General features: G+C 40.5%; 1 protein-coding gene and 1 long non-coding RNA gene across 2 annotated transcripts in view; one reads left to right on the top strand and one right to left on the bottom strand.

The window, feature by feature from the left end:
* The window catches only part of LOC141484213 (uncharacterized), a 189,861-nt gene that overhangs the window by 39,847 nt on the left and 124,586 nt on the right, over nt 1-25,428 (top strand). The gene's annotated exons all lie outside the window — the stretch shown is intronic.
* On the bottom strand, nt 1,942-9,202 carry LOC141484207 (uncharacterized). The gene is made up of 4 exons (XM_074179291.1): nt 8,557-9,202; nt 4,734-6,616; nt 4,129-4,338; nt 1,942-2,996 (listed from the first exon to the last, which is right to left on the bottom strand). The coding sequence occupies exons 2-4, from the start codon at nt 5,146-5,148 to the stop codon at nt 2,788-2,790; spliced, it is 834 nt and encodes a 277-aa protein (XP_074035392.1). The 5' UTR covers nt 5,149-6,616; nt 8,557-9,202; the 3' UTR covers nt 1,942-2,787.

Here is a 25,428-nt window from a genome sequence, read left to right as displayed (position 1 = left end):
AACAAAAGCACCTGTCAAGACAACAATTCAATTTTTTCATGATAAAATTTATAATTATTCATTTGAATTGAATGGAACAATACCTCCATCAGTTCAACAGAAATATGTTATTCAAAAACTCACCACATATTTTTCAAATGTGTATACACTCACAGAAATCAATTTTCCATTCGTATTAAAACCCAAATTTGACCTTTTCATACAGATGCTTGATTCTGTGGGTTACTTGAAAATGTATGTCATTAACCAGTAACCGAATGTCGTTGAGTTCGATAATAATAATAATAATAATAATAATAATAATAATTGCTTTTATTGACAGGAACAAATACAAAGAAAAAAAAATATATATATAAACAAAAATATAACCTCCTATCAAATGGCAGGATTCAATTTCTGACCATGCTACGGAGAAATCGCAACATGAGCAGACCTTGCTCTTCCATCCAACCAAAAAACGTGTGCACCTATGTAAACATAAACACAAGTGCACACAAGCAAACATAACACCAGACAACACGATTGAAAATATACTTCATAAAACGGTATGCAAGACACATTGAACATATGTATAATACTATAATTTAAAAGGAAAAAAAAAAGAAAATATATACATATACATATAGACATTTTGAAAATATTGAAGGTATATCAACAGACTATGAAAACAGGGTACTATTTGAAAAGTTGACTACTATTTTGGCACGGTCTGCTGAAATGTTCAAAAAGTGTACTTTTCAAATTTAGAGATTATGTCCTCATTGAAAATTGCTTATGTCTCCAGACACATGGAAATGCATGGCTGTCTCTAGTTGAATGGATTCTGTAAATGGTTAACATCCAAGTTTGAGAAACATTGTTGCTGGAATTTTCGAGAAAAAATATTTATCATTTCCCTAATGACAGAGTTAATTCTCCGAAGAAATTGCGTTTCTTAGCTTCTTTAGGAAATAAACCATAGAATCCTGCTTGACAGTTACTTATATGTATGCAATACATTTTAGGAATCGCACGTTAAAAGATAAGACGTCGTTAGTTCTCTACTTCTGAGGATTTTCCTAGGGGGACAAAAGTTGGTGAACAGAAAAAATCAAACAATTGTTTTAAAATGTAACGATAGCCCAAGACGTTTTAATCGCTGTTTCAGTAAATTATTCTAGAATTCAGATATCAGAACACAAAACTCAGAGTTGTTTTGAGAGACCGTTAACAACAATAGTCGTAGCCATCGTACTCAATACATCAGATATTTGCAATGGTCCTCATTGCAGAGGTGTTACAGGAAGCACTAACAAATGCAATGAGAAACATTCCACAAGTATATGTTGGATGATTCAAAACCCGTCACAGTATTAGCCAGGAAATAGCTATTCTCTTACAGGAATATGTTGTTATCAACGATATCTCAAAAGAACTCTCGAGCTGTCTGTTCAGATATAATACTAAATATCTAAACAAGAGGATTTGAGTGCTACTTGTTCTGCCCGCCAGGTGGAGCGGCTGCTATTTAGTTAGAGGAAGCACTTGCATTTGTATCCTCTGCAATGATGATTACACAAGTATCTATTAGATAATTCAATGCCCGCCGCGGTATTAGCCAAGAGTAGTATTTTTCTGACCGGCATTTGGTATAATGGCCTACATGCATTGATCATGCTTGAATTTTGTATTGGTTTGAGATTAGTTTTTGATATTAGATATAATTGATGACACATACATAAATTGTCTTACTTTTTACAACATTAGTCGATGCTGAAAAAAAATCTTTTTCATAGACGGGAGCATCATTTTCATTCATAATGGAAGACTTGTAAAAATTGTTTTATAAAAAAAGCAACGGAAATTCGTTTTTTGGAACAAAAAAATTTTTTCTACAGAGATTTTATAAAAATAAGTCAAAATCAAATACCCACAAAAATAATTTATAAAATAAAAAACTCGTTTAAATCAAATATACTTTATTCTACCAAAGATTCACATGTCTTAAGATAAGCAGTGTAACTACATGCACAACAATAAATAAATATGTAATAAAAAGTACCTGGTGATTTTGGATACTCAATAAGAAAAGTTTTGGACTAATGATAAATATAAATTATGCACCACCCCATGCATCTTTATTTAACATAATTGCTATAAATACTGGAGCATGCCAATATTGGTTTTCTGAATATCTGTGAGTAAATCCAATATAATACCATTTCAACTCGATTATGGGAAAAAATGCACTTACTAGACAATAAGAGTTGGAATTTTTCCACAATATGAACCCTTCATTTTCTTTTCACTTTGAAAAATTTTCGCCTTCAAAAATGAATGGACAATCGAGCACATCTTTCTTTATTGTGAGATATTTGTGAAAAACACCTGTTCGAGCGTGTCTCACAAATATCTACAATAAAAAAAGATGTGCATTCATTTTTGAAAGGAAAACATGAAAGATAAAAAAATTTATAGTGAAAGTGTTAGGTTCGGGTTCTGGAAAATTCTAATTTTATATTCCAGAAATAAGCTATTTTCATTTCGAGGGCAAAAACTTATTGAAATTACAAGAAAACAGAAAACACAATGTGCATCAATAAAACAGAACTAGCAGTGATTTTTGAGAAACCATGAAAGGTAAATACATATTTCATCAGTGGAGAGAAAATTAAGGTTTATAATCTGGATAAATTGACTACAACAAAGTGAAATCTACAACAACAAAAAAAACTACAACACATTAATGAAATGACTACTACGAAATTGAATGAGGACAATATAAAAAACTGATTGTAAGTACTCCAACTACTTATTGTTTCTTGATAAATAGTATTTCTTCTTCTGCTGTTGAATCTGACTTCGAACTCTCCTGGGGGTCAAATGTCTCAGGTCTTCATTAGTGTTGATAACTTCTTGTATATATGTCTGAGACGGATAGATAGAAGTTTCACCTTGAATGAATTCTTTGAAAAGCGTCCTAACTAAATGCCTGGTTGGTGTATACCAAGTTCTCTCTGTAAAAAATAAATTGAAGAAATGTATATACTATTTTTTCCCTTTCAGAAGTGGATTTTTTTCCACATTTCAATCAAGCAGATATTTTCATCGAAAAAGTATCATTCGCCATTGAGAGAAGTGAGTAAACTATTTATCACTCTCAAAAGTCTATCAGAGAGAAGACTTCAACAAAGTCGAAATACAGACAGAAAAAAAACACCTGTTTAAAACCTGTGCAACGTTCCTCAAGCTCATGCCATAATGTCGTCCAAATTCTCGACCTGGTTGGATGATTACCTGGCAGAATTGTTTGGGGATTCTTTGGTCTTATCAGACATGTTAGGCAAACTAGCTTTGGAACTCAGTCACTATTTAGAGTTTAAGTTAAGCCTTTGAATATAAGTGGAGTTCTTTCCCAACACCAAACCGTTCTTTTAACTCCTCGACACGTGTTTCAATTACCAAGTGATCATCTTCAAGAGGAAGAACTTTTAATCCCTTCCTTTTGAAGATGATCACTTGGTTATTGAAAGACATGTCCGGGAGTTAAAAATAATGGTTGGGTGTTGGGAAAAAACTCCAGTAATATTTATTTCTACACCAAAGATTCCAAACACTGCATCATAAGCCTTTGAAGTTGAGATGGTCGTGACTTACGGGTGCAAAGCTGTCAGGCCTATATTGTCACTCATCAGAGGAAAGCACCTCAAAACTAGTCTGACAGGTGGTCACTTCATCCAGGTCAAGCAAAAGATCATCTAAATTATTGAGAACATCCTGGCATGTGTTTGAGAATCATTGCACAAGTATGTGACAGATTTGGTTGAATATACTTTCTTCTTATATGAGCCAGAAATTTACGTCATATGCTTTTTCCTTCTTGAAATTATTGACATTCGTTACCCTGACAAAACAGAATTTAAGACAGACTACATGACAATGATTAAGAAATTTGAAATCTAATTTTATTTTACTCTGTGCTCTAGTGATATAAAGTGGTAATCTGAATAACTATTAATAAGATAAAAAGAAAATGAGAATATAGAAATAAATTGTAGTGTAAATTTCCTTTTTTTTTTCCAAGATTTTTCACAATCTTATTTCGATTTCAATGTTTAATGGTAAAATGTTGAAATCACTTGTACATACTAGTTTTCGTCTTCATGTTGTTGGAGATCCACATTTTGATCAGTGGCACAGTTCGCTTCCTCAAATCGTCACATTTACTGGCACCAGCTAAAATCTCATAATTTGATGGCAGTGTCCCTTCTAATAAATGACGAGAGAAAAGTTTCCTTGCAGCTTGTCTCTCTGGTGTATTCCACGTTCTCTTAACAGCAGCTTGACCAGGGGAGAAGGCTGCAACAAATTGTCAAAAATAAAATATAAATTTGAAAGAATAAAAATTTAAATGGTTGAAGATAAGCTAATTGTAATGAAAGTACAGTTACTATTATCTATAAATGAAAAAGAGCTATTAATTACGAATATATTATTGTTTCTAGGGTATTTCATTCAACTTTTTACATCAGGTTCAGATACTATGTTGAAACGTAAATATGAAACGGAAGTTCACCAAATTTTTATTGGAAACAAATCGAGTACAAAATCGATTTTGTCAATTTTCTGAACTTATTAACAAAGCTATATTATTAATGAAAATTATTTTGTATTATAAACTGTAATGATGATAGCTTGTGTGAAGAAAATGAATATAATATTATGAATAGAGTGGACTTCAGTAATCACTATACCTATTAATCTTCGTCGTTTGCCATCTGGTACCTTTCCTGAATCTGAATCATCACTGAAGTTACTACCATCACAGCTTGAGTTACATTCAAGCCCACTTTCATTTTCCATAGTGGTTATTCTGGTAATTTTGGATGGTCCAGGGGTAGGAGAGTAGTACAGCGGTGTAGTTGGAGTGCACGATATTGCAGAAGTACCTGGGACAGGAGCTGTAGGTAATGACATAGGAGTGCTGCGACAGGCATCTGAATCATTACCAGAAGTAGGAGAACATTGAGCGGCTAAGAAAACTTTGCTAACGCTGATTATATCACGTTCTAAAACAGGTTGCCTATGATATTCTCTGTGGATCTTTTCCGCATGACCCAAGTATCCTTGCAGAAGGTGTAAGTCTTCATTGTCCAACTTGAGTGACATGGACTAAGTGGCAACATGTTTTTGAAGTATGGTAGCTCGAAGTGACTTTGAATTAGTTGCTCCGCATTCCTCTGAATACTGCCTCATCAATGATGTAGCAGATACATGCCTGTAGACAACTTTTTCATTTGTAACACTACGGTGAGGCAAGGCAAATATGTAAGGATTTTTATCATCAATTCCGGCCTCTTTTCGGTATTTCAATAATAATTTAACACATTCATGCATTGAATTATGTAAGAGAACCGGAACTCCTCTTGCCAATTTTCCCCTGACGACAAATCTTACATATTCCCTCACATATATCTTGTCGTTTCCAGACAATTTTTTATATGTATCCGTATTTTCCTCAATTCTTGCCAAGCTGTCTAAATCAGAAATGATACTTCGTTCGAGTTCTCCAGGTCGCCTTCGATTAAAAATCAATATGTTAATCAAAGTAAAATTAGCCAAGTTCCTCCAAGTATTTACATTGAACTTTTTCATCAAAGCCTCATAGTAATGATTTCTCTTTGTCATTACATAAGAGTTCAACTTCTTGATATCCTCCATTGAGGGCAAAATAGATAATTTTTTCCTCTTATGTTTTAACAAACTCTCGGATGCAGTTTTATTGACGTGTGCCGGAAGCGCTGTTTTCAACAGATGTAACAAATTTTTGGAATCCTTCTTTCCTTCCATGTCCCCATTTTTGATACATTCCGAAATATGTAATTGGATCATATATTTTAGAGATGTACCAACTTCGGTTGGTAAAGAGGGTTTATTATAATTCCCTGTGTTTTCATCATAATCTCCCAAGGTGTTAATAACTTCAATAATATAGTAAAACATCTGGGGCTTCAAAATATCTTAAAATGACGCACAGAAGAATTTTTTTCTTTAATCATTGACAAAACTCTTGCCATTCTTATCATACGATTTCGTATCATAGGATAATGATGCTGTGATCTGTACTTACAAGCCATTTCATTACCATAAAGAAAAATGAGGTTGTCAAATCGTATGATCTCTTTAATAGGACCATCTCTAAAAGCAAGGAATAAGAAATATTTAACAACTTCGTTGGCCCTTTTATGAATATTTTCTGAAATAGCTCTAGATTTGAACAACATGCCTTTGCTCGAGTTGGAAGGGTTTTTCGTACAATTTTTTTGTAAATGTTTCCTTAATGAATCTTTTTTGACGATTATTTTGCAGCAAGTACATGCTATGTACTGAGATTTATCGGGTTTATCAAAATATTTAGAGACTCTAGCAGGGACAAAATTTTCACCTTCTTTGAAAGCAGAGAAATTACCGTCTCTTCTGATTTGTGAAAGTTTTTCTTTTTTTTTTAGGGTTTTCGTCAGCCATTGCAATGTACTCCTTAACCTCAGGTTCATTTCTGTGCATGGACAAGATGTGTCGTTTAACATTAGTCTTGGACTGCTTGCAGAATTTGCAGGTATTAGGTTTGTTGCAGATTCTGTAACAAAATATATCTACATTCAGGGTCTTAAATTCATATTAACACAATTGCTATTTCTTTATTGAATTTTACAAGGTATCTATCAAAGGCTTATAAGCATATATTGAATTAACCATAAAAAAGTATCAGGAACAAAATGATAAAAATACTAGAGAAAATGAACAAAATTTATTTGTTAAATACTTCACTAATTCCTTAATAACTCGTCTAGAAAACAAACCAAATAAAATTTTTGACAACCAACAGATTATTTTCTCATATATAACAAAGTTCTGCTTTTATAAAATATCAAGGGTTTCCATTGAACACAAATGAACTCGTGATGCACTGTTGTGGTAAGGAATATTGCTTTAGTCCTAGCTCAGCACCAAACCGTTATTTTTAACATGTTTTTCTATCATCAAATGATCATCTTTAAGCGAAGATTAAACAAACATTACATCGGTAACATTAAAAATATGTTTATCATGTTACTGTAAACTTCCATGAGGACATTGTTCAATTACACAACACAACAAAAAAATATTTTTTGAATGTTTCCTACACTAAATTAGTCAATTTCTACTAATTTTGGGGTGATAAAAACGAAAATAACAATGAAAAAATTTTATTAGCTCTGGTTTTTGAGATACACAGTACTTAATCTTAAAGAGAAGTTATACTATACGTGAAAAGTGAAAGTACATAAAACAATATTGTTATGTTTCTTTTAGAATATTTTAAGTACAAAATTAATAAAAAAACATTATTCTTAGTGTTTTGACAAATAAAAGAAGTTTGTACCACCAAATTTCAATTAAGTCCATCCGATTCATTGTAAGGTCGCTGTCGTTTAGCTTGTCTTTTATAAAACACTTCTGGAGCATCCCTACACACAGACCAGCAGTAGTCTGCAAGCATTGCTTCATTCCAACGGCCCTGATATCTCTGTTCCATTAAGGCAATGTCTTGATGGAATCTTTTTCCATGTTCGTCACTCACAGCTCCACAGTTTTGTGGGAAGAAATTAAGATGAGAGTGAAGAAAATGAATTTTCAAGGACATGTTGCATCCAAGTTGGTGGTAAGCTTGAAGAAGCTCTTTAACCAATGCTGTGAAGTTATCATTTCTTTTGTTACCTAAAAACCCATGTACAACCCCCTTAAAGGCTTCCCAGGCTCTTTTTTCATTTCCTGTTAAAATCATGTCAAAAGCAGAATCATTTACGATTTCACGGATTTGAGGCCCAATAAAGATGCCTTCCTTGACTTTAGCATCACTCAACCTGGGAAACTTTGCTCTCAAGTACTTGAAAGCTTGTCCTTCCTGGTCCATGGCCTTCAAAAAGTTTTTCATTAGTCCCAACTTAATATGTAATGGGGGAAGGAGAACATCCTTAAGATCTACAAGAGGCTCGTAAACTACATTTTTCTCATTTGGGTTTAGGTCTTGTGTAGGCCAGTTCATTTTTTTATAGTGAGATTTTCTATCCCGACTGTCCCACAGACACAAAAAACAACAGTACTTGGTGAACCCTAATTGCATTCCTAGGACTATAGCAATGTCTTTCAGATTGCCACAGATGTGCCACTTGTGTTGTTCATATTTGATTGATTGGAGAAGTGTTTTCATATTTATATACGTTTCCTTCATGTGAACTGCGTGACCTATAGGAATAGAGGGTAGCTGATTTCCATTATGCAGAAGTACAGCTTTTAAGCTTAGTTTTGAAGAGTCTATAAACAGTCTCCATTCAGATGGAGTGTGATCCAAATTCAAGCAGTCCATCAAACCATTAACATCAGAACAAACTAGGAGGTTTTCTTTTTTCTCAAAAAAAAGGAAGCAAACCTTTTTGACGCTGTCTCTACTGAGATATTTTCACATCATGTTTTAGAAGATTCCACTTCCACAATTATATGTGAAAAGTAATAGATTTGATTATTGTCGTTACTCACCTTCGCTTATAAGCAGCTTCATTCACTAAAGTGGGATTATCATCATTCATTTCTGATACGGATTCTTCAGCAATTGTTGAAAGGATGGATATAGATGACTGACTGCTTGATGAAGAAGGCAGACCCATGGCTTTGGAGGGCAGACTATTGGAGGACGTTGAAAGAAGAATGTTATTTGTAGCAGGCAGGCTGTCAATTGTGGGAGGTGATCTGTCATTTGTGGGAGGCGGGCAGTCAACTGAGGGAAGAGAACAGTCAACTGAGGGAAGAGAACAGTCAATTGAGGGAGCCAGGCTCTCGATTGTGAGAGGCAGACTGTCAGGCATAGGAGCCAGACTTTCAGGCATAGGAGACAGACTTTCAGGCATAGGAGACAGACTTTCAGGCATAGGAGACAGACTTTCATGCATAGGAGACAGACTGTCAGATGCAGAAGACAAACAGTTACATACTGCAGACAACCAATTGCACACGGAGGGCAAATCATTGGACTTGAAAAGAATTGGTGAAACAGTACTTGAAATGAAACTGGAATGATGAATACGACTGATCCCCTCTACGCCTTCCACCTCAATAGGTACATTTTGAAAAATACGTCTGGGTTTCATTTTCTTCTGTACAGATCTGTCCTCTAACGAATCAGTAATCCGTTCTGCTTTTTTCTACCCTTTGGAGTTTTCAACTCTGCAAAATTATATAAGGGAAGAAAATCTTCGTTGAATCCATTTATGACGATTTTGTAACGTTTCCCCAATATGAAACACTCCACCTTATTATCCTGTGATATTATTTCTGACCTGGGAATGACCGTCTGCATTCCATTGTCAGTAGTTACAAGTGCAAAAGCTGCCATGACGTGGATCACTCTTGATATATAAGTGAATACAACAATGACAACATTTAGCCAAAAACAAACGATGGAAAAAAAACAACGACGTAAAAAAAACAACGACGTAAAAAAAACAACGACGTAAAAAAAAACAACGACGCAAAAAATAAACGACGAAGCCAAAAACAACCCCAAAGTATACTTCATCAACCAACCCTGAAAAAAAAAGAGAAAAAATGACTATTTTTCACAACGTTCAATAGACAGTGATTTATTTTTTTTTTTTCCCAGCAACTTTAAATCTATTAATTTTTATCTTTAAAAATTACACAAAGCAGGGAAATGTATTGAAATACATAAACATAAAAAAATAGCAAGTGATGCGAAAAATGAAAAATATTTTTCAATATTTAATTCGTCTAAAATAACATAATTGACAATTTTCAAGCTAACATGTGACTTTTGCCATTTGCAAAAAATGTTTTCTCCATGTAGGTATTTCATTGTTCAAGGCATTAACTATTTTAATTTTCATACTTTGATTGTAGAATTTTAAATATTTAGCTGACAAGTGATGCGAAAAATGAAAAATATTTTTCAATATTTAATTCGTCTAAAATAACATAATTGACAATTTTCAAGCTAACATGTGACTTTTGCCATTTGCAAAAAATGTTTTCTCCATGTAGGTATTTCATTGTTCAAGGCATTAACTATTTTAATTTTCATACTTTGATTGTAGAATTTTAAATATTTAGCTGACAAGTGATGCGAAAAATGAAAAATATTTTTCAATATTTAATTCGTCTAAAATAACATAATTGACAATTTTCAAGCTAACATGTGACTTTTGCCATTTGCAAAAAATGTTTTCTCCATGTAGGTATTTCATTGTTCAAGGCATTAACTATTTTAATTTTCATACTTTGATTGTAGAATTTTAAATATTTAGCTGAGGATGAATCTATATATACCATAAGATAATTGAGTTACTATCAAAGCAATTAATACAATTGACCAACATCCAACTCTTTCATGGCGAAAAAACCGTGGATAATTTCACTTCAATCTCTACTAATAGCCAAATTAAAGAATATTGAATTCACAAATATATGCAGAGCAAACCATCGACTTCCTTCCGAACCTTTCATCTCGAAATTCATATTGGGTACCTGAAGGATATGGGCGGTACCATATTCAGACTTACCCTCTATACACTAATTTTTAAATTTACAATAATATGCAGAGTAAACCATCGACTTTCTTCCGAACCTTTCATCTCAAAATTCATAATGGGTACCTGAAGAATATGGGCGGTACCATATTCAGACCTACCCTGTATACACTAACTTTTAAATTTACAATAATATGCAGAGTAAACCATCGACTTTCTTCCGAACCTTTCATCTCAAAATTCATAATGGGTACCTGAAGAATATGGGCGGTACCATATTCAGACCCACCCTGTATACACTAACTTTTAAATTTACAATAATATGCAGAGTAAACCATCGACTTTCTTCCGAACCTTTCATCTCAAAATTCATAATGGGTACCTGAAGAGATATCAATTGAAGATCCCGAGCCTTATAGGAATTTCATGAGGTTATCTTGCCAAAAGTTTCAAGAGCTCTTAAAACTAGTTGAACCTGAACTTACAAAGTCAGAAACGTGGATGAGAAGTCCTATTGCTCCTCAAATGAAATTGGAAGTAACATTGCGTTATCTTGCCACTGGTGACAGTTTTGCTTCCTTGCAGTATTTATATAGACTACCGAAAAGTACTATATCAGTATTTTTACCAGAGGTGTTTTTGACAATATATGAAGCCCTTGCGAACTATATAACGGTACGTTAATGAAACACCCACATTTTTTCATATCGTATAGTAATTTTTTTTGTATGGGTTTCAATATGATTGATGATTTCTTTTGGAGAGTATGCAATAATAGTTTGGTCATGAGTGCACATATTTTCAATGCTAGTTATATTTGGAAAAACAAAATACATTTTAATTTTGTAATACTACTTTAAATATTCTCATACTCATCATCAGATGCTAAGAAAGCCGATTCTCGAGCTTGGTGTAAAAGGTCGGAACACTGAGAATAAGCTGTGGAAGATGTGTTGTACTGCTCTGCATTTGTTGCTGCAATGGTTGTTGTTCAGTGTCTGAATAATAAGAATTAGTAGATGTGGAAGGTCTGCTGTCAAACTGCTTGTTGTCGACTCGGCGTACTGGAAAAATGAATTTCGTCGTTCATTTTTCGGTTTTGTTTCCGACGATGCCCGGCCAGGGAAGTGAGTGTACTCGTCGCCGCCGAAATCTCCACCAGAGACCAGAGCCGGGAAGTCCCCTTGACTCCCGGATGATCTTGTTTTCCCAGTGTAACCGAATTACACGAGAGAAAGTAGTTGGTTTCTTTAAAATTCAAAATCGAATTAATTATTTTTAGTTCCCTAAAAATCTATCTAATTCTAAACACAAAAACTCGCGAGGGTACGGTGAGACACCACGTTGGCCGCTGGGGCCGGTCTCAGAGTTTCCCTAACGATCCCTATCTACGAGAGACTCACACCGCGAAGTGAGCTGCCTACAATTCTTAACTCCGAAGATGCGAATAGTCCCCGGGGACTCAGGGCTTTTAAGCCGCCGAGCGTCAATGCAATGAGAGTCTTCTCGTGAAGACTCTCGGGTAGGCGTACCTCTGGCTGTATTCACTGTGGTTGCAGTCAATACGGCGACAGAGGCCTCTTCCTTTAAATCCCACGTCGAATCTCGGAGTCGAGGCAGGTACCACTGTGAATGCACACAAAAGTTAGTGAAATTGTCTGTTTGCTTACCAGCTTAAGTCCACAGCACACAGCACACGAATTCACTCGGAACTAGAAAGTCGAATCGGTTTAGTTTGTCTTGAAAAAGACAGATTTGTTTGTGATCGTTGTGATCATAACGAATTCTTTCTGGAGGTAATTTTTGTTTTTGATTAAATTACCTCCCAAACACTTGACTCGTAATTGCTCTGGCAACAACCGTTGTACAACACTAATCTGCAGCCAATACCCAAGTATCCTTTCCGCTATCTGAATCGGGTTTTTGCAAACACGCCACCGTCTATTTGTTTCCACAAAAATCTCCTAGGTTATCCCACTGGATAACGAACTCCAAACTATTAGTCTAACCAGACGAGTCCGAATTCTATTCGAGTTGAGAACTCTTTCTCAACGCAGGAAGTTGGAAATGTAGCCGCTACTAATTTGTAGTGTATGATTTAACACACGTCGGATGTACAGTGAAAAACTAACAATCGTTTTACGATGGTTGAATAGCAGAACTTGAAGGCAGCTAGGCGAGTCATCGAACAGTGTCCGAAAAATCCATTTCGCGTTTCTTAAATATAACATCGCGAAAGAGTTTCTCGCGCGTGGTTGGCTGGCGTCAACTCCGCCTACCTCGCCGCGAGAGCGCAACGCGAAATGAATTTTCGTCTGCTCCTGAACGTCGAGTATATCGGCGTTCAGGCTGCAGTCCGCCGTTTGGACTTATGTCCTCCAAAACGGTTTGGGTTTGGAGGACGGGAGGGGTGCTCGTAGTCCAGCCGGGTGCGCTGGACGTCACCTTCCCATGCTCCATTCACCTCGGTATGGGCGGAGGCGTGCACAGCTACACCGACCCCGCCGGTTACCTCGGTCACCGTTTCTTCACGTCGAGACGGCCGGCAGGCCTCCCAGACCTGAGTCCCAGGAATTTCGGGACTCAGCTTCTGTCTGAGCTCGACGGAAGGCTGGTTCGTTGCTTCGACTAGCTCGTTGAATGCCTCGATTTGTTTGAACAACCTCGCCCGCCATGAAGGCATCCCCAAGGCCCAGCTGCCTTCAGGATGCCCCCTGGCATTCCACCTCCCCCTAGCACTTCCGCTAGGGCCTCAGTTGCACCTTCACGAGAGATGTAAGGCGCTCCTGTGCACCAAACATCTCCCTCCCAGGAACCACTAGGGGTTTGGGCCTGGGGGCGTCGCGACGCCTGGCGTCGGACGACCTGTCCTGCTCCTCCGTTTCTACGTTTTACGCCCGCCGGCGACCCGTCGAATTCACATCCCACGTCGGAGTACCCATCTCCCAGGTACTCGTCCCTGAAGATGTCCTCTTCACTTCCGAAACCCTCCTGATCTCGGTAAGCCTTTCCGCGTTTAACGCCCGCCGGCGATTCCTCTTCATTTCCGAAATACTCAGTATTTCGGAAAACATTTCTGCGTTTAACGCCCGCCGGCGATCCAGATTTGAGTCCTCTTGACCAAATCTCAGCTCTATTTTTGCGTTTAACGCCCGCCGGCGATTCCTCCCTGAAGAGTCCCACGTTGCACTCGAAACGTTCCTCGTCTCGAGTGTGTCGGCTGCTCCTGCATGAACTCTTGTCTGAGGTCGACAATGGCCTTGTAAATTCGAAATTGGTCAGTGGTACAGGATGGCTGTACACCCTGTACATGTTCACTTTAGGTGTCTCTACATATGTAGCTAACACCTCTCGTTGCCTGAAAATCTCTACGTTTTCAGACAGAATTGTCTTTGGAGGGATTCCATCCTCCATCTGTTTCATCGCCACCGATCTTGGTATAGCGGGATTTCGTGTTGACTTTAGCATAGCGCGGAGCCCTAACTGGGGCGCGCTTTGTGCTTTCGAAGTTTTTCCCTCATTGGGAAGCTTCTCGGAAAACATCTCCTGATGTTCCCTTGCTACATTTTCCTCCTGGAAAATGCTATTCCGCTGGTTCTCCGGAGTTTTAAATTCCCTAATTCGATTTAACACAAATTGAATGTCCGAATTTTTGCTGCGGTTTGAGGACTGAGTCCTTTGAGAAGTTTCGTTCTTTCTAACTAAACGACTTGCAATGGAGCCGAAAGTGCCACGGTTTTGTCGCTCTGCGACCACGGAAGAGGTACTAGTGTCCTCATTGATCGAAAAGTTTCGGTTAGCATGAGACATCCTCAGACTAGATGTCTCAGCTGGAGTTCTGGGAATACTGCGTCCCAATGGAATCTGTGTTCGCGAATTCTCTCAGTTCTAAAAAGAACTACAAAATGTCGATGAATCCTTTGAAATATTCACGAAGAATATCCAACAATCCAATCGTAATAATCTCTTTCAAATGTTAGCCAAGGAATATCTCAATCGCCAGTAGAATATCGCAAGTATAGAAGTCTTTTCAAATCTCAATATTACGTGTTCTCAATCTGAAAAGTATCTGAACGAATAATGCAAAACTCTGCATATTTATATGTTTGTGGACGAGCTCCAATCGGCCAATCATATCTCTCAACAAGTCACATCCACTTCGATTGACTAAAAAAATCAATAATCACGCCATGCCCACCAGCCAATCAAAAGCCGGCTAGCCGGTGACCTGATTTTGCCCTGGGGCGAGACCGTTGCGAACAAACAACTGCCTAACGGAAAGTTTGAAATTTGCGATTTTCCAACTTTTTCCCCGAAAAATTTCAACTTCATATTCGAATAGAATTCAACAATCCGAAACGAAATTACTGATGAAATTTTCTCGATATCTCTATTCCTTCTGGCTGTAAAATGCATTTGAAAGTACAAAGTGCGAGATTTGGTCGAAGCTATCGAAAACCGATTCCTCCGATACTTCTAATTCCAAATCCGACAAAAATCTAAATAAAATCTGAACCAGTCACGCTACAGAAATCGTTCTGGTATCAAACGAAAGCTAATTAAAAGTTCTATCGATGTCTTTCAGAAGAAAACACGATTTCCCTATCTAGCTTAGTGAAAACGGCATTTCCCTGAAACTGACCGTTTTCGCCTAATATAAAATTAACGAATGCTATTCATCTTGCAAAAGATTTCCTAACACTCAGGAGATGCTATTTCAATGCTGAGTAACCTATACTGAGCTGAAAATATCATAAAAAACATAATTTCCATTTTTCCAAGTTTTCCTCAGAGTGTGCGGAGCTTGCACTGAGGCTCGGGAAACAAAGCAAACAGTTTTGTTTCACGACACTTAGAATTATTTTTCTACTGATTTCATTCGCGTTTAAACAGTTTAATATTGGTTTTATTTTTCCGATTTTTGTTGTAATGCCTTAAAGTAATAATTATTTTACTAATAACACAGTTTTTCTATCTTTTTATATTTCGATTCTTTGGGTATTGACGACACCCCCCTGCCCTAAGATGTTGCACGGCTATTCGAGTTCAAGTGCCTGAGAAGCAATTTCTTTTTCTCTTTATTTTTTTCAAATAACATATTTACAAATTCATTGATATACAATTGGTACAATTGGTGATATAATATTTACAATGTAAAGGCGTTTATGCTACGGAACTAAATCCGGATACCTCGGATATAGATGATCCTGGCCCGGTCTCGGAGGAGGCGCTAGCTGCAAGTCATTGATATGTATCGTGCGATCTTGACCGCCACGGTTCACAATATACGTATTAACCCCCAATTTCCGGATCACCCGAGAAGGGACTGACCAGGTCTGGCCGAAAATTTTCCGGATTAATTCCGAATATCGGCAAAGCACCCAGTCTCCTGGCCGGAAATTCGCCTTTGGCTGCTGGTCGCGATTCGAAAAAATTCTTTCTCTGTAACGCTCGGCGATCCTAGCCTGCCGATTCTGGTTGTTAGTCTTTCGTGAGCGCTGCGCAGGAGTAGCCCATTCTCCGGGCTTGGGAATTTCATATTTCAGCAGCAGTTCACTAGGGGGCATTTCCGTAGACGCATTCACCCGTGTTCGTAAGTGAAACACTATTACCGGTATATGTCGCTCCCACTCAGCTTCCGGCTTGTCTATGAGGGCGGTGCGGAGCATCTTCTTGATCTCCTGCATCCGCCTCTCCACCGGATTGGCTTGCTGGTGGTGCGACGGACTCATCCTGGACACAATATTGTGGTATTCGCAGAATCGTTCCCACGTCGCTCCTAAGTACATCGCCGCGCCGTCAGTTATTATGATTTCAGGGAAACCCCACCTGTAAAAAACCTCTTCCAATAAAAATTTCGTCACCACTCCTGCTTGGACGCTCTTATAGGCCTTAGCCTCAAGCCATTTGGGAAAGCAGTCCACCGCGACGATAAGGTACTTGTTCCCACTCTCCCCCGCTGGGTAAGGCCCGAGAACGTCGACAGACACCATTTGCCATGGCCTTGTCGGTTCAAGCGGCCTTTGTCCTGCTGGGAGTTGTGGTTTCGACGCTTTAGTGGTAGCGCAGGTCAGACATGTTTTTATATATTCCTGCGCTTGCTTCCTCATGTTGGACCAGTAAAAATGACGACTCATTTGATTAATGATCTCATCAAGACCTGGATGTCCGCCTTCGTCGTGGTACTTGCGGATTATTAGGTTCCAGCAGCGTCTGGGGACTAGCAAACGCTTGCAGTTCCCTTCTGGACCTACATAATATAATAAATCCCCGTCCATTCGGAAGTCGTTCATTATTCGCTGTTCATATTCGTTCGGTTCAGGATTTTCTCGCGCTCTCTCGATGCGCATCCTGAACCGACAAACTCCCTCGCTTGACTTCTGTTCTTCGACTATCTGGTCGAATAAGGTTCTCATTTCAAGTAACGTTTCAACCCCGTGATATAGTGACACCATATCACAGGTGTTGAATATTTCTGCGACCTCATCGATCAGGCACAGAACTATGTCTTCCTCGCTCTGGTCCTCTACTTGTCGTTCCTGGTGAGGGAAAAACATCCTCTCTGACTCCTTCTCCAAATCAGCCTTCGTTTCCACATCCTCGGGATTTCGGGAGAGAAAATCTGGAAGTTGATTCAGCTTCCCTGGCACATGTACGATTTCGAAGTCGTACTCCTGCAGTAACAGCGCCCATCTAGTCAACTTGTCTCTTTCGTCCTTCATACGACCGAGCCAAGTCAACGCCGAACTATCTGTTAATAGGGTGAACTTGCCTGCAGGTAGTGCCGATATTTCTTAATCGCCCATACTACGGCCAGGCACTCAATCTCGTTGATGTGATAGCGCCTCTCAGTCTCGTTCAGCATCGCGCTGCTATACGCTATCACATCACGCTCTTCCAGTGTTTCCCCCCGTTGGAACAGTACCGCTCCAATACCCATCTGACTAGCGTCCGTCTGCAAAAATTAGGGTTTCGCAGGATCAGGCCTAGCCAGATGTAGCGGTTGCGATACTGCGTGCTTAATCCGTTGGAAGCTTTCCTCGGCTTCCGCGTTCCATTTAAATTTGCGTTTTTTGTCAATAAGATCGGTTAACGGGGCCGCCATTTTCGCAAAATGTGGAATGAACTCCCGTAACCATCCTGCATTTCCTAAAAATCCCCTCATCTGCTTAACCGAGGTCGGTGTTGCAAAATTCCTTACATTTAGAATGTGAGTCTCCTGCGGGAAGTTCCCTTTCTCGGACACGACTCTCCCCAAGTAGTTCAAGGTTGATGACCCGAACATACATTTCCCTGGGGAAAGCCATAATCCATGTGTCCTCAAACGTTCTAATATTAGCTTTAGATGGTCACAGTGTGCCCTGACATTATTGGAATAAACAATAATGTCGTCAAGGTACACTTTGCAGAACTTGTCTACGTATCCGGCTAGCACTTCAGACATGAGCTTTTGGAAAACGGCCGGCCCGTTTTTAAGTCCGAAACTTAGGACCTTGAATTCGTACACCGAACCGTCGGGGCCCCCGAAGGCGGTATACTTTCTGGAATCCTTTTCCAACGGAGCCTGCCAAAATCCGTCCAAAGTGCTAAATATATTAGCCTTGCCCATCTCTCTCACTGTCTCCTGGATGGGAGGCAAATGTGGTGCCTCCGAGACTATCAGTTTATTAATTTGACGGTAGTCTACGCAAAAGCGTAGCTTACCGCCTTTCTTGGGTACTAAAACTACTGGGGAGCAATAAGGGGAGGTACTCCTAGTAATCACCCCAGCTTCCAGTAGTTTCTGGATCTCCTCAAGGACGATCTGTTTACGCTCCTCAGAAATCTTGGCATAACGCATTTGCCTAAACGGCTTCTCCTTTTTAACTGTAATCTTGTGGAGAATAGCCTTTGTCTCAGGTTGGCGTATCGTCTCCTCAAAAACGTCCTTGAACGTTTCCAATACCGGTAGAATTTCCGACTTTGTGCTTTGTCGAATTGTGAGTCATCTAGGCTCAGAGGCGCGATGTCTCTCCCGGGCCTTCTGAGGGTTTCCCCTTCAAAAAATATCGACAACCGAGGAGCTTGTCCAAAATAAATGGTATTCCTAGTTAAGTCTAAACTGGCTTGTTGACCTTTCAAGAAAGGCATACCTAGTATAACCTTTTCTTGCAAGTCCTTAAGGACAGTGAACTTTAGCTGGAATACCCTCTCTTCTATATACACTTCTATCATAATCTGACCCAAACTCCTAGTGATGTTCTCAGAACAACCCATAAGGACTATTCCTGAGTTTGGGAGATTTTTTAGGCTCTTGTGGGACACTACATCTGCCCGCACAAAATTACTGGACGCCCCTGTATCTATTAATGCTGTTACAGCTTTGTCATTAATGACAACGGGGATCCTAGGGAGGGATCGACCGAACCCTTTTGGCTCTTCGTCGAGTGGGGAAAGTACTTCAGAAAAGCTATTTATACAAGGGGGAGAAAAATCTAAATTTTTTAGATTATTCTGGCGATTAATTAAGTTGCACAGGCCATCGCCACTTGGCACTGCGCAACTTCCTAGTTTTCCTGACTAGCTTCTTCTAGGACATTATTGACAGTTCTCCTAGGTGGAGACCTGTCTCTGTTTTGAAACCGCTGGTTTCCATTCCTCTCTGAGGACCCTGCGGATGGAGGCTGCTGTTGCCTGTTTTCATTTCCCCTGTTATAGGGAGGGACATACCTCGCATTGTTCTGCGGGTTCGGATTATTTAGTATCGGCCCTCGATGCTGATTCGGGACTTCAACATTCGCTACTTTGCTGGTTGTCGGCGCTTTTGAGAGCTTAATATTCTCCTCAATGGCCGACGCATCCTGAAGCAGTTGTTCTAGTTTGTCCGGGACTCGTCCCCTGAAAAAGCATCGAATCTCCGGAGATATCAACTGAACAATGATGTGCATGTCTGCTTGTTCATCCATTCTCGGAAACAGCCGTTTCGCCAGGCCGATCTTCTGGATTATAAAAACATCCGTTTTTATATTCCGGGTTTGTCCCTCTCCATAAAATTTAGCCGTCAGCTTAGCTAACAGCTCAGGGCTATCAAACTTTTGATTAAACCTATTAATCAAAATAGGCCAAGTTATTTGGCTCTCCTTGTAAACGGCTGCCCACTTGGCAGCATCTGAGTCCAATTGACCGCAGAAAATCTACCCATTCTTCTTGTGAGATTTTTGCTTTCCTCAGCTCGTTTTCCACCCTATTCACGAACCGTTTCGGGTCCTCATTTTCCAGGCCTCGAAACCTTGGAAGATTCTGTCTATCCAGACGGTTTCCATTTTGATTAGCCGAATGTCCTTGGCCCATTGCCACTGATAGAACATCAGCTAATTTACTTATCGCCTGATCAACAATTTTTAACTGTTGACCATCCTCTATAACCTTTTCTGGGCGCCATCGAGTTTGTATTGTGCCTGAACTCGAAAAAGGCATATCCTCACTGAAATTCACATTTTTCTTTATCTCTTTTTGTGAATTTCTCACATTGGAGAACGATTCCACTTCACTCCTTACTATGAATGAGTTTCCAAAAGCGTCCCTGAGTGTTACCTCGTCTTCCATAGCCATTGCTAAGAATGGGTTTGTAGAGGTATTTATGTGTTCCTCCATTTCCAAAAATGGATTTATTGCTGAATTTGGCTGGGATTCCAGTTGTGAATCCATGGCCCCACGTTGGCCAGCGCCATGTTGTCGACTCGGCGTACTGGAAAAATGAATTTCGTCGTTCATTTTTCGGTTTTGTTTCCGACGATGCCCGGCCAGGGAAGTGAGTGTACTCGTCGCCGCCGAAATCTCCACAAGAGACCAGAGCCGGGAAGTCCCCTTGACTCCCGGATGATCTTGTTTTCCCAGTGTAACCGAATTACACGAGAGAAAGTAGTTGGTTTCTTTAAAATTCAAAATCGAATTAATTATTTTTAGTTCCCTAAAAATCTATCTAATTCTAAACACAAAAACTCGCGAGGGTACGGTGAGACACCACGTTGGCCGCTGGGACCGGTCTCAGAGTTTCCCTAACGATCCCTATCTACGAGAGACTCACACCGCGAAGTGACCTGCCTACAATTCCTAACTCCGAAGATGCGAATAGTCCCCGGGGACTCAGGGCTTTTAAGCCGCCGAGCGTCAATGCAATGAGAGTCTTCTCGTGAAGACTCTCGTAGACGGCTCGGGTAGGCGTACCTCTGTCTGTATTCACTGTGGTCGCAGTCAATACGGCGACAGAGGCCTCTTCCTTTGAATCCCACGTCGAATCCCGGAGTCCAGGCAGGTACCACTGTGAATGCACACAAAAGTTAGTGAAATTGTCTGTTTGCTTACCAGCTTAAGTCCACAGCACACAGCACACGAATTCACTCGGAACTAGAAAGTCGAATCGGTTTAGTTTGTCTTGAAAAAGACAGATTTGTTCGTGATCGTTGTGATCATAACGAATTCTTTCTGGAGGTAATTTTTGTTTTTAATTAAATTACCTCCCAAACACTTGACTCGTAATTGCTCTGGCAACAACCGTTGTACAACACTAATCTGCAGCCAATACCCAAGTATCCTTTCCGCTATCTGAATCGGGTTTTTGCAAACACGCCGCCGTCTATTTGTTTCCACAAAAAACTCCTAGGTTATCCCACTGGATAACGAACTCCAAACTATTAGTCTAACCAGACTAGTCCGAATTCTATTCGAGTTGAGAACTCTTTCTCAACGTAGGAAGTTGGAAATGTAGCCGCTACTAATTTGTAGTGTATAATTTAACACACGTCGGATGTACAGTGAAAAACTAACAATCGTTTTACAATGGTTGAAAAGCAGAACTTAAATGCAGAATGAAACAGTCAAAAGATGCTCGGATGATGCAGCTAGGCGAGTCATCGAACAGTGTCCGAAAAATCCATTTCGCGTTTCTTAAATATAAAATCACGAAAGAGTTTCTCGCGCGTGGTTGGCTGGCGTCAACTCCGCCTACCTCGCCGCTAGAGCGCAACGCGAAATGAATTTTCATCTGCTCCTGAACGTCGAGTATATCGGCGTTCAGGCTACCGTCCGCCGTTTGGACTTTGTCCTCTTTTAATAGTGCGGGTGCTTGCGGTGGCGTGCGCATGCGCTCCGACATCCGCTTCCGCGTATTCAGGACGCCGCAACGGCCACCTGGCCTCCCGGACCTGAGTCCCAGGGATTTCGGGACCCAGACTCTGTCCGAGTGCGACGTGAGGCTGGTCCTGTGCCTGGCGTAGCTCTACTCTTCTCGACACAGGTACATGGTCAAACTCTTGATGATGTGGCACACCTGTCCCGCCATGAGGGTCTCCCCAAGCTCCAAACTGCTTCGAGACACCCCCCTGACTTCCACCACCCCCCAGCTCCGCTGGGCCGTCAGACGTGCATTTCTCTGAGCAGAGCGACGCTCCTGCGCGTGGCTCTACCCATTCGCCTACCAAACCGCTAAGGGTTTGTCCCTGTAGCCGTCGCAACGCCTGGCGTTGAACGACCTCTTCGTTTGTTTGACCTCTTTCCTCTTCTACGTTTAACGCCCGCCGGCGACCCAGATTTGCATCCTCTAGACCAAATCTCCACTCTCTTTCTACGTTTAACGCCCGCCGGCGATCTGAAGATGTCTCCCTTGCTTCCGAAACACCCTGTGTTTCGGACAGCCTTTCTACGTTTAACGCCCGCCGGCGATCCAGATCTAAGTCTAATCGACCAGATCTAACTTCTCTTCTTCCTAGGTTCTGGACTTCTTGTCCGTTTCTCCTCGAGCAGTCACTCTTGTTCGTAGTCAACAATGGTGTTGTGTATTGGGTTTCATGCAACACAGGATGGCTGTACACCCTGTGTATCTCAACGCGTGGTGTTTCCAAGTAAGTTGGAAACACTTCCTGTCTTTGCCATCTCGGCATCTGCACAGGCACAGCTCTCATTCTAGGAGGTATTTGTGTCGTATCTCGACATTCTGATTGCGCCAATCTCGGCATATAATATTCTACATTCCTTTGTCTTTCTGTGCGGTACTCCAATTGAGGTGCACTTTGTGGCCTATCTTCAGCCTCTTCGTTCTCTTCGAACAAGTTGTGGATGTTTGTCGTCTTTGGGGTTTTAGAATCCCTAATTCGGTTTAACACAGATTGAAATGCCGGTGTATTAACGCGATTTGAGGACTGAGTCCTTTGTGACAATTCGGTTCTATCTAAACGACTCACAGACGTGCCGAAGGTGCCAAGGTTTTGTCGCTCTGCGACCACGGTAGAGGGACTTACGTCCTCTTGTTCAAAACTGAGACGTCTGGCGGAAGACAGCCTCAGACTAGCCATCTCCGCCGGAGTTCGTGGAATACTGTGTCCTCTGAACACAGATTCCTGGGGGATTTGCTGCATCTCTGTAGAAATCGCACTCAGGCGATTAAAAGTGTCTGAATTTTCGAAAATTTGGTCGAAGGGTGTGACCTCGCGCTGTTGCACCGTCGTAACGTTTGCGAGTTGCGCTCGCGCGTGTTGTGCCCTAGTCTGCATGTTCGGTTTGTGAAAAATTCCCTAATATGACTCTGGCTTGGAGATAGACAGAGGGGAGGATTCACGGAAAACTAAATATTCTAAGTTCACTCTTGTTCGCGAAAACTAAGTTCCCTAACAAGGCCTACAGAGTGAACTGAGCTAAATAATAAGGATCAAGGAGCCTAACTGTTGAACCGCACCCTAGGATGAGGGCCGTCCGCAGGAAGTTTGGAAAAGAGGTATCGTAGTCCTGGAGGGTCCCAACGGTAACGTTGAGTCGACAGCCCAGAGGCTAGTCTAATGATGGCTTGACTCCTCCGAATTTAAGCTCTAAACACCTCGATCGTTTAACACCGCTAGGTGATCGGGTGGACTGAGCCCGGACAACTTTAGTGGAGACCTACTCTTCCTTTGTAGGATTTTGGACTGCTTCCCCTGGCGTGGCGTAAGGAACCGTACTCTGGAACGAAAAAAAATTCCGGCCACCAATCCGACCAGATCTGAGTCCACTTGACTCTGGGAACGCAGCACCTCCAAGTCTGCTCACGTCAAGCCAACACGGCGTCGGAATACGGAGGGAAATCCTATAACAACTCCTAGAAAAATCCTCCTGTAATTCCCTATTCGCAAACTATCTCTATCGAGTCCTGAAAAGGACCAGAGAACGAATTCTTTTGAAGATCCTATCAAAATCCAAAAATCCTCCAAGAAAATCCTCTATGTCCAGAACTAAGTCCTATTGACTTTTTACTCCTATCCTTAAGTGTCTCTTAACAGTTCTGAAAAGAACCCGAGACTGCGAATTCATTCGATGAACCCTAAAACGAAGAAAGTATTTCTCTATTTGGGTCTGAAAAGAGCCAGAGAAATTATACGAATTCTATTTGACTCAAAAACCACCTGAAATCGGAAAAATTGTATTAGTATTTACGAATTCCTGTTTAGTTCTAATAAGAACTAATAAAAACGTCGAATTCTCCCAGTTCTAAAAAGAACTAACAAATCGCAATGAATTCCTTTGAATTATTCCTCAGAATATCCAACAATCCAATAATGCAATCGCTTTCAAATGCTCGCCAAAGAATAGTGTATCAATCGCCAGTCAAATAATCGCAATAAGAAGTCTTTTCGAATCTCAATGTAACGTAATCTCGATCTGAAAAGTATCTGAACGAAGAATGCAAAACTCTGCATATTTATACATTCGCGGACGAACTCTAATCGCCCAATCACAGATCTCAAAAAATCACATCCATATCGATGCATGAGAAAGTCAACAATCACACCATTCCTTCCAGCCAATCAGAAACCGGCTAGCCGGTGGGGTGAGTATGCCCTGAGGCGAAGATCGTTGCAAACAAACAACCGCCTAACGGGATTTTAACGGAAATTAGCGATTATTCAACTTTTTCTCTGAAAAAATTCAACTTCATATTCGAAAAGTATTCAACAATTCGAAACGAAACTATTGATGAAATTTTTTCGATATCTCTATTCCTTCTATTACTTTTGGCTGTGAAATGCATTTGAAATTCTAAGTCCCGGATTTTAGGTCGAAGCTGACGAAGAAATTCCTTCGATACTTCAAACTCAAAATCCGACTAAAATCTAAATAAAATCTGAACCAGACACGCTACAGAAATCGTTCTGGTATCAAACGAAAGCTAATCAAAAGTTCTATCGATGTCTCTTAGAAGAAAACACGATTTCCCTATCTAGCTAAGTGAAAACGGCATTTCCATGAAACTGACCGGTTTCGCCCAATGTGAAATAAACGAATGCTATTAATCTTGCAAAAGATTTCCTAACACTCAGGAGATGAGATTTCAATGCTGAGTAACCATACTGAGCTGAAAATATCATAAAAACATAGGTTCATTTATTTCCAATTTTCCTCAGAGTGAGCGGAGCTTGCACTGAGGCTCGGGAAACAAAGCAAACAGTTTTGTTTCACGACACCCCCCCCCTTTAAAGAAGGTTCCTGTCACGGCACGCCTTCCTGGCTCCGATAGGAAAGTACTCGTTCCACCCACAAGGTTCTAGTGTACCAGGGCACTGGTCACTATCACCACAGGTCCAACGTCCTCATCGTCGCTGTCACTATCACCCTCCCCCGTTGCTGCAGGGTACACCATCTGCAGTTCATCCCTCGTCGCAGCAGGGCTCTGTCTGCGTTGCGTACTGCTGGGTGTTAGTGCAACGATTCGAGATCTTCGTCGGTCCCCGACACGACGTTCACTCGTGAATCGGCGTTGACCTTCGGACGTCTCCACAGGCCCCTCCTGCAGATTCGCCCTCGCCTTCTCTCGAGGTTGCCTTTCTCTGGTTTCCTCCTGTGTGTCTTCGTCAGGTGGGTCACA

The sequence above is a fragment of the Leptinotarsa decemlineata genome, unplaced genomic scaffold (assembly GCF_025532065.1).
Source record: "Leptinotarsa decemlineata unplaced genomic scaffold, Ldec_3_MD MMD2_tig00005002_RagTag_RagTag, whole genome shotgun sequence".
Classification (NCBI taxonomy): Eukaryota; Metazoa; Arthropoda; class Insecta; order Coleoptera; family Chrysomelidae; genus Leptinotarsa; species Leptinotarsa decemlineata.
Note: the sequence above shows the minus strand (reverse complement) of the source record. Positions and strands in the feature narration are given on the sequence as shown.

Bases quoted from the DNA above. Each gene is read 5' to 3' on its own strand.
- LOC141484207 (XM_074179291.1), bottom strand. From the start codon at position 5,148: ATGTCACTCAAGTTGGACAATGAAGACTTACACCTTCTGCAAGGATAC. The intron at 4,339-4,733 runs GTATAGTGATTA...AATTTGTTGCAG, and splicing joins CAAACGACGAAGATTAATAG to CCTTCTCCCCTGGTCAAGCT. The intron at 2,997-4,128 runs GTATGTACAAGT...TATTTTTTACAG, and splicing joins CAACATGAAGACGAAAACTA to AGAGAACTTGGTATACACCA.